Source organism: Pseudophryne corroboree, chromosome 3 (assembly GCF_028390025.1).
Source record: "Pseudophryne corroboree isolate aPseCor3 chromosome 3, aPseCor3.hap2, whole genome shotgun sequence".
NCBI classification, from domain to species: Eukaryota; Metazoa; Chordata; class Amphibia; order Anura; family Myobatrachidae; genus Pseudophryne; species Pseudophryne corroboree.
Window position 1 is genome coordinate 484,610,501 of NC_086446.1, and position 15,379 is coordinate 484,625,879.

Consider the following 15,379-nt stretch of genomic DNA (forward strand, 5'->3'; position numbering starts at 1 on the left):
CTTTGTTGCATGGTGTGTTTAAGGGTACAACCTCCGTTTGTGCCGTCCACCACACCTTGAGACTTGAATCTCATGCTTTCTTTCCTCCAGTCTAATTTCATTGAGAATTGGAGGAGGTAGACATCAAATACCTAATATGGAAGACTGTCTTTTTACTGACTTTGGCATCTGCTTGGAGGGTTTCCGAGTTGAGTGCTTTGTCCTGCAAACCACCTTACCTCATCTTCCACGAAGACGGAGCTGAAAAAAGGACACAGTCCTCTTTTTTTCTTTTTTTTTTTTTTTCTTTTCTTCCGTAGGTCGTTTCGGCTTTCCATATCAATCAGCCGATTGTGGTCCCATCATTACGGGATGATTCTGGTACGCCTTCTATTCTGGATGTAGTTCGAGCTTTGAAGTTTTATGTGGCCGGAACAGTGCCCTTACGGAAATCTGATGCCTTGTTTGTTCTCTTTGATGCACCCCTCCGGGGCTACAAACCAGACTTTGGCGCACTGGATTCGCATGACAATTATTCAGGCTTACCTTCAAAAGGCTCAATGGCCACCGGTGTCCCTTTCTACTTACTCCAAACGTTATGTAGGGGCGTTGTGGGCTGCTAGTCATAGAGCCACTATGACTCCACTCTGCCGGGCTGCAAATGGTCTTTTATTCATACTTTCGTTAAGTTTTACAAGTTTGATACGTTTGCGGCTTCTCCTTCTAGTTTTGGCTGCCTTGTATTGCAGGTTGCTCAGCGATCGCCTGCCCAGGGGGGAAACTTTGGGACGTCCCCAGTGTCGGCATGTTCCAGTGTCCCCTAGTGGCTGACTGAGAAAATGGGATTTTGGTACTTGACCAATAAATCCTTTTCTGTGAAGCCACAGGGGACACTGGACACCCGCCCAGTGCTGTTCACTTGGCTCTGTTGTTCAAGTTTGAAAGTGTTGATTGTTCATGTGTGGTTTTTTTTTCTTCTCTAACGTCCTAGTGGATGCTGGGGACTCCGTAAGGACCATGGGGAATAGACTAGCTCCGCAGGAGACATGGGCACTTTAAGAAAGAATTTAGATTCTGGTGTGCTCTGGCTCCTCCCTCTATGTCCTTCCTCCAGACCTTAGTTTGAATCTGTGCCCGGACGAGCTGGGTGCTGTTCAGTGAGCACTCCTGAGCTTGCTGTAAGAAAGTATTTTGTTAGGTTTTTTTATTTTCAGGGAGCTCTGCTGGCAACAGACTCCCTGCATCGTGGGACTGAGGGGAGAGAAGCAGCCCTACTCTCTGCAGATAGGTCCTGCTTCTTAGGCTACTGGACACCATTAGCTCCAGAGGGATCGTACACAGGATCTTACCCTCGTCGTCCGATCCCGGAGCCGCGCCGCCGTCCCCCTCGCAGAGCCGGAAGACAGAAGCCAGGTGAAAGAAGCAAGAAGACTTCGAAATCGGCGGCAGAAGACTCCAGTCTTCACTGAGGTAGCGCACAGCACTGCAGCTGTGCGCCATTGCTCCCACACTACACCCACATACTCCGGTCACTGTAAGGGTGCAGGGGGGGGGGGCCCTATGTCAAACTTTAGCAAAAGTTTGACATATATACAGTTGGGCACTGTATATATATATATATATATATATATATATATATATATATATATATATATATATATATATATATATATATGAGCCCCCGCCATAATATTGTACATAAACGCGGGACAGAAGCCCGCCGCTGAGGGGGCGGGGCTTCTTCCTCAGCACTCACCAGCGCCATTTTTTCTCCACAACTCCGCTGAGAGGAAGCTCCCCAGGCTCTCCCCTGCAGATACACGGTAGAAGAGTGTAAAAAAGAAAGGGGGGGCACATAATTAGGTGCAAAAATCATTATTACAGCGGCTACTGGGTTAACACTAAGTTACTGTGTGATTCCTGGGTTATATAGCGCTGGGGTGTGTGCTGGCATACTCTCCCTCTGTCTCTCCAAAGGGCCTTGTGGGGGAACTGTCTTCAAAAAGAGCATCCCCTGTGTGTGTGGTGTGTCGGTACGCTTGTGTCGACATGTGTGACGAGGAAGGCTATGTGGAAACAGAGCGGGAGCAAATGTATGTGGTGTCTCCGCCGACGGCGCCGACACCTGATTGGATGGATATGTGGAAGGTTTTAAATGATAATGTTAATTCCTTGCATAAAAGGTTAGATAAAGCTGAAGCCTTAGGACAGTCAGGGTCTCAACCCGTGCCTGATCCTATGTCGCAGAGGCCGTCAGGGTCTCAGAAGCGCCCACTATCCCAAATTGTTGACACTGATACCGACATGGATTCTGATTCCAGTGTCGATTAAGATGATGCAAAGTTACAGCCTAAATTGGCTAAATCCATCCGTAATATGATTATAGCAATTAAGGATGTGTTGCACATCACTGAGGAAACCCCAGTCCCTGACAAGAGGGTTCATTTGTATGGGGAAAAAAGGCAGGTGGTGACCTTTCCCCCCTCACACAAGCTAAATGAGTTATGTGAAAAGGCTTGGGAATCTCCAGATAAAAAACTGCAGATTTCTAAACTGATGCTTATGGCGTATCCTTTCCCGCCAACGGACAGGTTACGCTGGGAATCCTCCCCTAGGGTGGACAAAGCTTTAACACGCTTATCAAAGAGGGTAGCCCTGCCGTCACAGGATACGGCCACCCTGAAAGATGCTGCGGATAGAAAGCAAGAGGGTACCCTGAAGTCCATTTATACACATTCAGGTACCTTACTGAGGCCGGCAATTGCGTCGGCCTGGGTGTGTAGTGCTGTAGCAGCATGGACGGATACCTTATCTGAGGAACTTGATACTTTAGACAAGGATACTATATTAATGACCCTGGGGCATATAAAAGACGCTGTCCTATATATGAGAGATGCTCAAAGAGACATTAGTCTACTGGGCTCTAGGATAAATGCTATGTCTATTTCTGCCAGAAGGGTCCTGTGAACTCGGCAATGGACAGGTGATGCCGACTCAAAAAGGCACATGGAGGTTTTACCTTACTAGGGTGAGGAATTGTTTGGGGAGGGTCTCTCGACCTGGTCTCCACAGCTACTGCTGGAAAGTAAAATTTTTTGCCATATGTTTCCTCACAACCTAAGAAAGCACCGTATTACCAAATGCAGTCCTTTCGATCACAAAAAGGCAAGAAAGTCCGAGGTGCGTCCATTCTTGGCAGAGGAAGGACACAGCACAACGCAGCTCGTTCCCAGGAACAGAAGTCCTCCCCGGCTTTTACTAAATCCACCGCATGACGCTGGGGCTCCACAGGCGGCGCTAGGCCCGGTGGGGGGGCGCGTCTCCGAACTTTCAGCCACAAGTGGGTGCACTACCAGTTGGATCCCTGGGCAATAGAGATTGTGTTTCAGGGATACAAGCTGGAATTCAAAGAGATGCCCCCTCACCGTTACCTCAAATCGGCCCTGCCAGCTTCCCCTTTAGAGAGGGAAATAGTGTTCGCTATAATTTGTGAATTGCAGCTATCTTCAACAGGTGGTGGTCAAGGTTCCGCTCCTTCAACAAGGGAAGAGTTATTATTCGACCATGTTTGTGGTACCGAAACCGGAAGGTTCGGTCAGACCCATATTGAATTTAAAATCCCTGAACATATACCTGAAAAGGTTCAAGTTCAAGATGGAATCGCTCAGAGCGGTCATCGCAAGCCTGGAAGGGGGGGATTTTATGGTGTCTCTGGACATAAAGGATGCATATCTTTATGTCCCCATTTATCCTCCTCATCAGGCATACCTCAGATTTGTGGTACAGGATTGTCATTACCAATTCCAGACGTTGCCGTTTGGTCTCTCCACGGCACAGAGAATATTTACCAAGGTAATGGCGGAAATTATGGTACTCCTGCGGAAGCAAGGGGTCACAATTATCCCATACTTGGACGATCTCCTCATAAAAGCGAGGGCAAGGGAGCAGTTGCTGATCAGCGTAGCACGCTCTCTGGAAGTGTTACAACAACACGGCTGGATTCTAAATATTCCAAAGTCGCAGTTGATTCCTACGACTCGTCTGCCTTTCCTGGGCATGATTCTGGACACAGACCAGAAGAGGGTTTATCTCCCGATGGAGAAGGCTCAGGAGCTCATGACACTGGTCAGAGACCTATTAAAACCAAAACAGGTGTCGGTGCATCACTGCACGCGAGTCCTGGGAAAGATGGGAGCATCATACGAGGCCATTCCCTTCGGCAGGTTCCATGCGAGGACCTTTCAATGGGATCTGTTGGACAAGTGGTCCGGATCACATCTTCAGATGCATCGGTTAATCACCTTATCCCCCAGGGCCAGGGTGTCTCTCCTGTGGTGGCTGCAGAGTGCTCACCTTCTCGAAGGTCGCAGATTCGGCATTCAGGACTGGGTCCTGGTGACCACGGATGCAAGCCTCCGAGGGTGGGGGGCAGTCACACAGGGAAGAAATTTCCAAGGGCTGTGGTCAAGTCAGGAGACTTGCCTTCACATCAACATCCTGGAACTAAGGGCCATATACAACGCCCTACGTCAAGCGGAGTCCCTGATTCGCGACCAACCGGTTCTGATTCAGTCAGACAACATCACCGCAGTGGCTCATGTAAACCGCCAAGGCGGCACAAGGAGCAGGGTGGCGATGGTAGAAGCCACCAGAATTCTTCGCTGGGCAGAGAATCACGTAAGCGCACTGTCAGCAGTGTTCATTCCGGGAGTGGACAACTGGGAAGCAGACTTCCTCAGCAGGCACGACCTCCACCGGGGGAGTGGGGACTTCATCAAAAAGTCTTCACGCAGATTGCAAGTCGGAGGGAACTGCCACAGGTGGACATGATGGCATCCCACCTCAACAAAAAGCTACAGAGATATTGCGCCAGGTCAAGAGACCCTCAGGCGATAGCTGTGGACGCACTGGTGACACCGTGGGTGTTCCAGTCGGTCTATGTATTTCCTCCTCTTCCTCTCATACCCAAGGTGCTGAGAATCATTAGAAATAGAGGAGTGAGAACAATACTCATTGTTCCGGATTGGCCAAGAAGGACTTGGTATCCAGATCTGCTAGAAATGCTCACAGAGGACCTGTGGCATCTGCCTCTAAGACAGGACTTGTTGCAACAGGGGCCCTGTCTGTTCCAAGACTTACCACGGCTGCGTTTGACGGCATGGCGGTTGAACGCCGGATCCTAGCAGAAAAAGGCATTCCGGATGAAGTTATTCCTACGCTGATAAAGGCTAGGAAGGATGTGACGGCTCAACATTATCACCGTATATGGCGAAAATATGTGGCTTGGTGTGAGGCCAGGAATGCCCCTACGGAGGAATTCCAGCTGGGCCGTTTCCTTCACTTCCTACAGTCGGGAGTCACTTTGGGCCTTAAATTGGGTTCCATTAAGGTTCAGATTTCGGCCTTATCCATTTTCTTTCAAAAAGAACTGGCTTCTCTGCCTGAAGTTCAGACGTTTGTAAAGGGAGTGCTGCATATTCAGCCCCCTTTTGTGCCTCCAGTGGCACCTTTGGATCTTAACGTGGTGTTGAGCTTCCTGAAATCACACTGGTTTGAACCACTCAAAACGGTGGAATTGAAATATCTCACGTGGAAGGTGGTCATGCTATTAGCCTTGGCTTCGGCAAGCGTGTGTCGTTATTGGCGGCTTTGTCACATAAAAGCCCTTATCTGGATTTCCATGCGGATAGAGCAGAATTGCGGAACCGCCCACAATTTCTGCCGAAAGTGGTTTCATCCTTTCATATTTACCAACCTATTGTGTTGCCTGTGGCTACTAGTGACTTGGAGGATTCCGAGTCACTGGATGTGGTCAGGGCTTTGAAGGTTTATGTAGCCAGAATGGCTAAGGTCCGGAAAACAGAATCTTTGTTTATCCTGTATGCTTCCAACAAGCTTGGGGCGCCTGCTTCAAAGCAAACTATTGCTCGCTGGATCTGTAACACGATTCAGCAGGCTCATTCTGCGACTGGGTTGCCGCTGCCTAAATCAGTTAAGGCCCATTCCACAAGGAAGGTGGGCTCTTCTTGGGCGGCTGCCCGAGGGGTCTCGGCATTACAGCTTTACCGAGCGGCTACTTGGTCAGGTTCAAACACCTTTGCAAAGTTCTACAAGTTTGATACCCTGGCTGAGGAGGACCTTGTGTTTGCTCATTCGGTGCTGCAGAGTCATCCGCACTCTCCCGTCCGTTTGGGAGCTTTGGTATAATCCCCATGGTCCTTACGGAGTCCCCAGCATCCACTAGGACGTTAAAGAAAATAAGATTTTACTTGCCGGTAAATCTATTTCTCGTAGTCCGTAGTGGATGCTGGGCGCCCGTCCCAAGTGCGGACTTCTTCTGCAATGCTTGTATATAGTTATTGCTTATATAAGGGTTATGTTATAGTTGCATCAGGGTTTACCTGATGCTCTGTTGTTGTTCATACTGTTAACTGGGTAAAGTTATCACAAGTTATACGGTGTGGCTGGTATGAGTCTTACCCTGGATTCCCAAAATCCTTTCCTTGTACTGTCAGCTCTTCCGGGTACAGTTTCTCTAACTGAGGTCTGGAGGAGGGACATAGAGGGAGGAGCCAGAGCACACCAGAATCTAAATTCTTTCTTAAAGTGCCCATGTCTCCTGCGGAGCCCGTCTCTTCCCCATGGTCTTTACGGAGTCCCCAGCATCCAGTACGGACTACGAGAAATAGATTTACCGGTAAGTTAAATCTTATTTTCTCTCTACTCGTTCTAGTGTTGTTTACTACTCTTCGTCCCGTCTCCTCTCTGCTAATTCTTAACAGAGTGCTGATGGGGGATAGACGGGGAGTAGCTTTCACTTCTTTAAAATGTAAAGTGCCAGGCTCCCTATAGCGTAAGTACCAAAATATATATATATATATATATATATATATATATATATATATATATATAAATATATATATATATATATATATATATATATATATACATATATACATACATACATACATACACATACACATACACATACACATACACATACATAACATACATACATACATACATACATACATACATACATACATACATATATATACACACACATACACACACATACATACATACATACATACACACACACACACACACACACACAATACTGGGATATATATATATATATATATATATATATATATATATATATAGTATCCCATATCCAAATATTCCGAAATACGGACTTTTTTGAGTGAGATAGTGAAACCTTTGTTTTTTGATGGCTCAGTGTACACAAACTTTGTTTAATACACAAAGTTATTAAAAATATTGTATTAAATGTCCTTCAGGCTGTGTGTATAAGGTGTGTGTATAACCTAAATGAATTGTGTAAATATACACACACTTTGTTTAATGCACAAAGTTATAAAAAATATTGGCTAAAATGACCTTCAGGCTGTGTGTATAAGCTGTATATGTAACATAAATGCATTCTGTGCTTAGATTTAGGTCCCATCACCATTATATCTCATTATGGTAGGCAATTATTCCAAAATACGGAAAAATCCGATATCCAAAATACCTCTGGTCCCAAGCATTTCGGATAAGGGAGACTCAACCTGTGTGTGTGTGTGTGTGTGTGTGTGTGTGTGTATAAGTGTGTATGTATATATGTATATATATATATATATATATATATATATATATATATATATATATTTATTTTGTATGGTTTTATTTTTTATTAATTTTTTTACTTTTATTTGAACATTTTTGAGTAAACTGTAATCAAGACTTTCTTATTTTCCCTTTTTTTAGTCTGTCTGCTCACCTACAGCTGACATTCACCGGCTTCTTCCATAAAAGTGGTATGTATCTGGTATTTGATAACATGTTCATGTGCCATGTCTTCTAGTCTACAACTAAATTTCAGTTAATTCTTCCTTAGATAAGCCATCTCAAAACTCTGAAAATGAACAAAACTCTGTAACACTGGAGGTTCTGCTGGTGAAAGTGTGTCATAAGAAGCGCAAGGTAATTGCTCTATTGTATTTTATACTTTGCAGTGTACCCTACATAGGCCTTTATTTTAAGATCATCATAGCATCATGTGAATTAATGAGTCAATTACTTGCGTTCATCAATCTTCAATTTAAGCATGTTTATTATGGCTTAGTGGTGGATCATATTCAATGCTTTTGCTTGAAGGTGTCTGTTTTATTCAACTTAAAGGTGATTTATTTATACGTGTGTAAGAGACAGTGCTTGCAAGGCGGTAAAGGTGCATACACACGTTGCGATGTGTGCTTACGATTTTGACTATATGTCAAAATCGTAAGAAGTTAGCACATATCGCACTGTGTGTATAGAGCTTGCAATACCGATGCACCCTCCCGTGGGGTCGGTATCGCAAGAAAAAATAGACTTTGGAGACAAGGCAATTTTGACTATATTATGTACAATCTCTAGTTTCTAGTATAGTCATAATTGTCACTTAGTCAAAATTGCAAGTAAATATAGTCAAAATTCATGGTTCTTGGCTCCGGGGAGTTCAAAAATCGCATAGTCAAAATCTCACTGTGTGTATGCACCTTAAGTAATTGTATGTAGATGAGTCATAGCTTGATACTAATGTAAGCCTGTATTGGTTATTGTGCAGGACGTGAGTTGTCCCATAAGACAGGTCCCTACGGGGAAGAAACTGGTGCCTTTGAATCCTGACCTCAATCCTTTGAAAGTCAACAACTTCCCCTCGCTGGCTGTGTCTAGCAATGAGTTTGAGCCCAGCAACAGTCACATGGTAAAATCCTACTCTCTGCTCTTCCGCGTCACCAGTCCAGGCCACCGAGACTTAAATGGCTTATCTAATGGAGAGACCAATGAGAACATAGGTGTGTATCTAAACACTGAAATTTATTAACATGTTCAGTTTCCAAGTAAATATCAAAATTATGATTGATTTGTATAGGTACTTTAGATCAGTAAATTGTCCCAGTCGGATAGAAACATAACCAAACTATCCACTTTTCTCTATAGAACGAATCTAACTCTCATGCTGCACGAGCGTCTCCATCTCTGTGGATCTCGTTATTGTTAATGTGATGATAAACTGCAGGCAATGAATTATCACAGATTGGGGCAAATGTATTATCAATTCAGAAAAGTTTGTTATGTGCAGGCTGTCACTTCTCCACATTAGTGCGCTGTTTTGTACTCGTGCTTCACTGAAATGTATGAACTGGCTGGTAGAAGGATTCGTTATGTGGCAGCGGAGGCGATGCAGTCACATTGGAGCATGTGCAGTGTGCTTCTTTCCCAGTGTGCTTCTTTCCCAGTGCACATGTGCGCTTGACAGGGAAAGATGCCGAGGAAGGACGCTTTGTCTGGCCAGGCAGTGCACATACAATAAAGTTTTAGAAAACAATAAAAAAAAAAAAAAAAAAGAGGAAATGCCTGCAACGCCAGGTCGGGGGAGGCGTAGAGTGCATGGAGGCATAAAGTGGCGAATAGTGCAGTGTCCCCCTTCTTACATTAAATATGGTTTGCCTTCCTATGCACACAGTGCGGGATACGTTACAGTCCTGGGCGCTGTGTGCATACGTTGAAACTACACTGACAGCCGGTTCTTACCTCAGGGATAAGCTGAGAAAGCAGTACTTAGCGTGCACAAAGGCACATAGCGCACGTTCTTACATCTGCCTCCTTGTTTTTAGGGATTGTTGCAAACCTGTGAAACACACCTAACCCAGCATAATGCCGTGTGTTGTGAAAGCGTAAAGTGTCACGCCCATTCAGACCGTCAGTATTAAAAGTAGCTACAGTATCTTTAATTATTTTGTTTAATATTCATCCATTAATACAGTGGTTTATAAACTGGGTGCCATGGGGCACTTGCAGGTGTGCCACGGGTTGGTTGTCCAGGACACATAACATAAAGGTCTTTGTGATAAGCAAAACCAGAGCTGGTGGCTGCCAATCATAACATATGTGGACAAACAAAAGTGCAACCACTATATAATTGAACTTAATGATCAGCACAATTTACTTAATTTCACAGTTTTCATGAATTTCATAATAAGAAACTTTAGGTTAAGGTGCATTGTGAAATTTATTTTGTAGATATAGTACGCCGTTGGTATCTGCTGCCTTAATACATCAGTTTACAGCAATGTGTTTAGCATGTACTGCTGTTAATGAAGCTTTTTCTTCTCACCATTAGATGTCACAGAGGATCCTCCTGCCAGACGAAAGAGAAACACCTCAAACCGGGATGACGAGAAGATTTTTGTGGCACAAATGACCGTATTTGATAAGAACAGGTGACAACAAAGTAATTTTGCTTTATTCTGGGAGTAATGCTAAACAGTTTAATGTTAATGCTAAGATTTTCTTCTCTCCAGGCGTTTGCAGTTACTAGATGGAGAGTATGAAGTTGCAATGCAAGAGATGGAGGACTGTCCTGTTAGTAAAAAGAGGGCTACATGGGAAACCATTTTGGACGGCAAGGTATATATTATGTTTGTGTCACAGCTTTCTAGGCTAGATATCTAATGGTTTGAGATAAAGGGAATGTTCTTCACTGGTCGTTAATTAACGGCTACAACTTGTGCTGTCTATACTGTGTAAACCGTGCTGAGGGTTACACTGCCTTCTTTGTTTAACAATATTTTTCATAAAATTAAAATGTTTCGTAAGAATGAAAGTGTTTTATCTCATGCATCCATTGGAGCAAACGGGAACAACATTGTTTGAGCTCCAGCTCCTCCAATTCTTCACCTAGATTTTTTTATTTTTTTTAAATTGGAGAACTGCACAGTGTACAGAAAAAGTAAATACATATACATAAAATATGTACATACAGAAGATGTACACAATATAACATATTCGTAAAGGGAAACTATCTCAGAACAGAGGGTGACCTAAGGAAAGTATCTGAGTGATACCACAATGTTAATGCCACAGCTTTGCAAAAGTTTGTTTTCTGCAATGGGGCAAAGTACATATATAAGGTAACCAAACCATGAAAAAGTTTTCAGCCCGGGCTTCCCTGTTAATCGACATTTCCAACCAATCCATAGTGAATAAATAAGATATTCGTGGCAGTAACAATGTAAGAGGTGAAGTATCCGAGGAAACCCACTGAGAGAGTATAGTTTTTCTCTTTCGTCCTAGGGGATACTGGGAATCCATTTAGTAGCATGGGGTATAGACTGGTCCACTAGGAGCCATGGGCACTTTAAGAAATTGATAGTGTGCGCTGGCTCTATCCTCTATGCCCCTCCCACCAGACTCGGTGTAGAGAATGTGCCCGCAGGAGCCGGTCACGTCTCTCGAAGCTCCTGAATTGTTTGTTATTTTCAGGCAGGAAACCTCAGGCCCACCATTGCTTGTGCGTGGGTAGGTAACTGTGGAAAAATGGTCTGACAACTTGCTTGTTAACATAGACACAGTTGACAGGGATGAAATAGTCCTAACTCTCTACCATATCAAAGATGCTACAGGTTACTTAGTTGAAGCTATGAAGGATATTGGGTTGCTGAGTTCAAGATCCTACGCTATGGCGATTTCAGCCCGCAGGGCGCTATGGATCCACCAATGGAATGCTGATGCGGAATCAAAAAAGAATATTGAGACGTTTCCTTACAATGGAGAAGCCCTCTTTGGAGACAAGCTGGATGCCATGATTTCAACAACTACATCAGGCAAGTCGGCATTTCTGCCTTCCGCAGCTGCTCCACCTAGGAAAGGATTTAATTCTCATATGATGCAATACTTTCGGCCCAACAAGTCCAAAAAGGCAAAGGGTTACCCCCCTTCTTCGCAGGAAGAGGTCGAGGAAGAGGTAAAAAAAATCTACAACACCATCAGGCTCGCAGGAGCAGAAATCAACAGCTACTTCTGCTAAGACCTCAGCATGACGCTGGGGCTCCCCTGCGGGAGTACGATCGGGTGGGGGCACGTCTACCGTCTTTCAGCCATGTCTGGGTTCACTCAGATCTGGATCCTTGGGTATTGCAGATAGTATCCCAAGGGTACAAATTGGAATTTCAGGACCTTCCCCCATGCCAATTTTTCAAATCATCCTTACCAGCTTCTGTTCAGGACAGAGCAAAAGTGCTGAACGCAATACAGAAATTATGTCACGACAACGTAATTTCCTTAGTTCCTGTGTCACAACAGGAAAAAGGGTTTTATTCAAGCCTGTTTGTAGTGCCGAAACCGGATGGCTCGGTCAGACCGATTTTAAACCTAAAGACTGAACCTTTATTTGAAAAGGTTCAAATTCAAGATGGAATCCCTGAGAGCGGTGATCTCCAGCTTGGAGGAAAAGGAATTTCTGGTGTCGATGGACATCAAAGATGCTTATTTACATGTTCCCATCTACCCGCCTCATCAGGCATACCTGAGGTTTGCGGTGCAGGACTGCCACTACCAGTTCCAAACATTGCCTTTCGGGCTCTCCACGGCTCCGAGAATATTCACCAAGGTGATGGCGGAGATGATGGTTCTTCATTGCAAAAAAGGAGTCTGTCATCCCATACTTGGACGATCTCCTCATAAAAGCGAGATCCAGGGAGAAACTAGTGCAGAACATTGCAATTTCCCTGACGGTGCTTCAACAGCACGGTTGGATCATAAACCTTCCAAAATCACAATTGGAACCCACAAGGAAGTTATCATTTCTGGGAATGATATTGGACACGGAAGCACAGAAAATATTCCTACCGGTGGAAAAGGCTCTGGAGATCCAGAGGATGGTCAAACAAGTTTTAAAACCAGCACGCGTATCGATTCATCAGTGCATCCGCCTGCTGGGGAAGATGGTAGCGGCCTACGAGGCTCTACAATTTGGACGATTCCACGCCAGGGTGTTCCAATGGGACCTACTGGAAAAGTGGTCCGGATCGCACCTACACATGCACCGGAGGATAATCCTGTCAACAAAAGCCAGTATTTCACTCTTCTGGTGGCTTCAAAGGTCTCACCTCCTGGAGGGACGCAGGTTCGGGATTCAGACTTGGATCCTGGTGACCACAGATGCAAGCCTCCGAGATTGGGGAGCAGTCACGCAAGGGGAAAGCTTCCAAGGATGATGGTCAAGTCAAGAAGTACTCCTTCACATAAACATTCTGGAATTGAGAGCTGTGTACAACAGCCTTCATCAAGCGGCACACCTTCAAGGTCGTCCCATACAGAACCAGTCAGACAATGTAACGGCAGTAGCTTACATAAACCACCAGGGCGGAACAAAAAGCAGAGCGGCAATGGCAGAGGTGACAAAGATACTCCTCTGGGCAGAAAGACCTACAAATGCTCTGTCTGCAATTTTCATTCCGGGAGTGGACAACTGGGAAGCAGACTTCCTTAGCAGACACTATCTCCATCCAGGAGAATTGGGCCTCCACCCAGAAGTCTTTGCAGAGGTAGCAGGTCGTTGGGGCGTTCCTCAAGTAGATATGATGGCATCACGTCTCAACAAGAAGCTTCAGAAATATTGTTCCAGGTCGAGAGACCCACAAGCAATAGCAGTGGATGCACTGGTGACCCAGTGGGTGTTTCAGTCGGTGCATCTGTTCCCTCCACTTCCACTAATACCAAAAGTTCTCAAGATCATCAGAACAACAAGGGTTCGAGCAATTCTCATTGCTCCAGACTGGCCGAGGAGGGCTTGGTATCCAGATCTTCAGGAGATATTACTGGAAGATCCTCAGCCTCTTCCTCTTCGCGAGGACCTGCTTCAGCAGGGGCCGTTTGTTTATCAAGACTTGCTGCGTTTGACGGCATGGCTGTTAAGCGCCCGATCATAGCCCTTAAGGGTATTCCCAATGAAGTCATTCCCATACTTATTCTGGCCAGGAAAGGGGTAACGTCCAAACATTACCATTGTATTTGGAGAAAATATGTATCTTGGTGTGAATCCAAGAAGTCTCCTGCTGTGGTGTTTAAATTAGGATGTCTTCTCCTATTTCTACAGGCAGGCGTCGATGCTGGCTTGAGATTAGGGTCTATCAAGGTCCAAATTTCGGCCTTGTCCATTTTCTTTCAGAAACAGTTGGCTTCCCTTGCTGAGGTCCAGACGTTCGTGAAGGGGGTTCTGCGCATCCAACCTCCCTTTGTGCCTCCTGCGGTGCCATGGTATCTTAATGTGGTGTTGCAGTTCCTTAAATCAGACTGGTTTGAGCCTCTACAAGAGGTAGAGTTGAAGTTTCTCACTTGGAAAGTGGTCATGCTGTTGGCCTTGGCCTCAGGCAGACGAGTGTCTGAATTAGGGGCTCTGTCACACAAGAGTCCTTATTTGATTTTTCATGAAGATAGAGCTGAACTGCGTACGCGTCTGCATTTTCTTCCAAAGGTTGTGTCTTATTTCCATATCAACCAACCTGTGGTGGTGCCAGTGGCTTCTGACACCTCAGCCGTTTCAAAGTCCTTGGATGTCGTCAGAGCGGTGAGGACTTATGTTGCAAGAACGGCTCGGATAAGGAAAACAGAATATTTGTTTGTCCTCTCTGACCCCAACAGGATTGGGGATCCTGCTTCTAAGCAGACTATTGCGCGCTGGATGAGAGGTACCATTCAGCACGCTTATTCCACGGCAGGATTGCCATTACCGTGTTCGGTAAAGGCTTACTCTACAAGGAAAGTGGGTTCTTCCTGGGCGGCTGTCCGGGGTGTCTCGGTGTTGCAAATTTGCCTAGCAGCTACTTGGTCAGGGGCAAACACTTTTGCGAAGTTTTACACGTTTGACACCTTGGCTGCTGACAACCTGCAGTTTGGTCAGTCAGTTCTGCAGGAACATTAGCACTTTCCCGCCCGTACTGTGAGCTTTGGTACATCCCCATGGTACTAAAATGGACCCCAGCATCCTCTAGGACGTAAGAGAAAATAGGATTTTAATTACCTACCGGTAAATCCTTTTCTAGTAGTCCGTAGAGGATGCTGGGCACCCGCCCAGTGCTCATATCTCCTGCAAATTACGTTTTGTCTTTTTACACAGGTTCTCATGTTTTAAGATGTTTTACAGCAGTTGCTGTTACGTTATGCATGCACGTTAGCATGGGTTATGTTAAAGGCCATGTTAGGTGACGACATGTTTTTGGTATAGTGTGAGCTGGTGTGAATCTCGCCACTAGTTGAATGTAAATTCTTCTCTCGAAGTTGTCAGTCTCCTCGGGCACAGTTCCTATACTGAGGTCTGGAGGAGGGGCATAGAGGGAGGAGCCAATTCACACTTTTGAAAAGTCTTAAAGTGCCGAAGGCTCCTGCGGAACAGTCTATACCCCATGGTACTAAAATGGACACCAAGCATCCTCTGCGGACTACGAGAAAAGGATTTACCGATAGGTAATTAAAATCCTATTTTAACCTTTTCGCGTGTGTGTGTGTGTGTGTGTGTGTGTGTGTGTGTGTGTGTGTGTGCTGTCACTATACAGTATGTCAGGCAAAG

At 45.1% G+C, this 15,379-nt stretch overlaps 1 protein-coding gene across 3 annotated transcripts in view; it reads left to right on the forward strand.

Annotated features, from left to right (window-relative positions):
- SUZ12 (SUZ12 polycomb repressive complex 2 subunit) overlaps nt 1–15,379 on the forward strand; it is a 296,912-nt gene that overhangs the window by 138,744 nt on the left and 142,789 nt on the right. For all 3 annotated transcript variants that reach the window (XM_063960868.1, XM_063960869.1, XM_063960870.1), the window contains 5 exons: nt 7,753–7,802; nt 7,883–7,968; nt 8,594–8,825; nt 10,154–10,253; nt 10,335–10,440. In XM_063960868.1, coding sequence (XP_063816938.1) covers nt 7,753–7,802; nt 7,883–7,968; nt 8,594–8,825; nt 10,154–10,253; nt 10,335–10,440 — 574 coding nt within the window. The remainder of the gene's footprint in view (nt 1–7,752; nt 7,803–7,882; nt 7,969–8,593; nt 8,826–10,153; nt 10,254–10,334; nt 10,441–15,379) is intronic.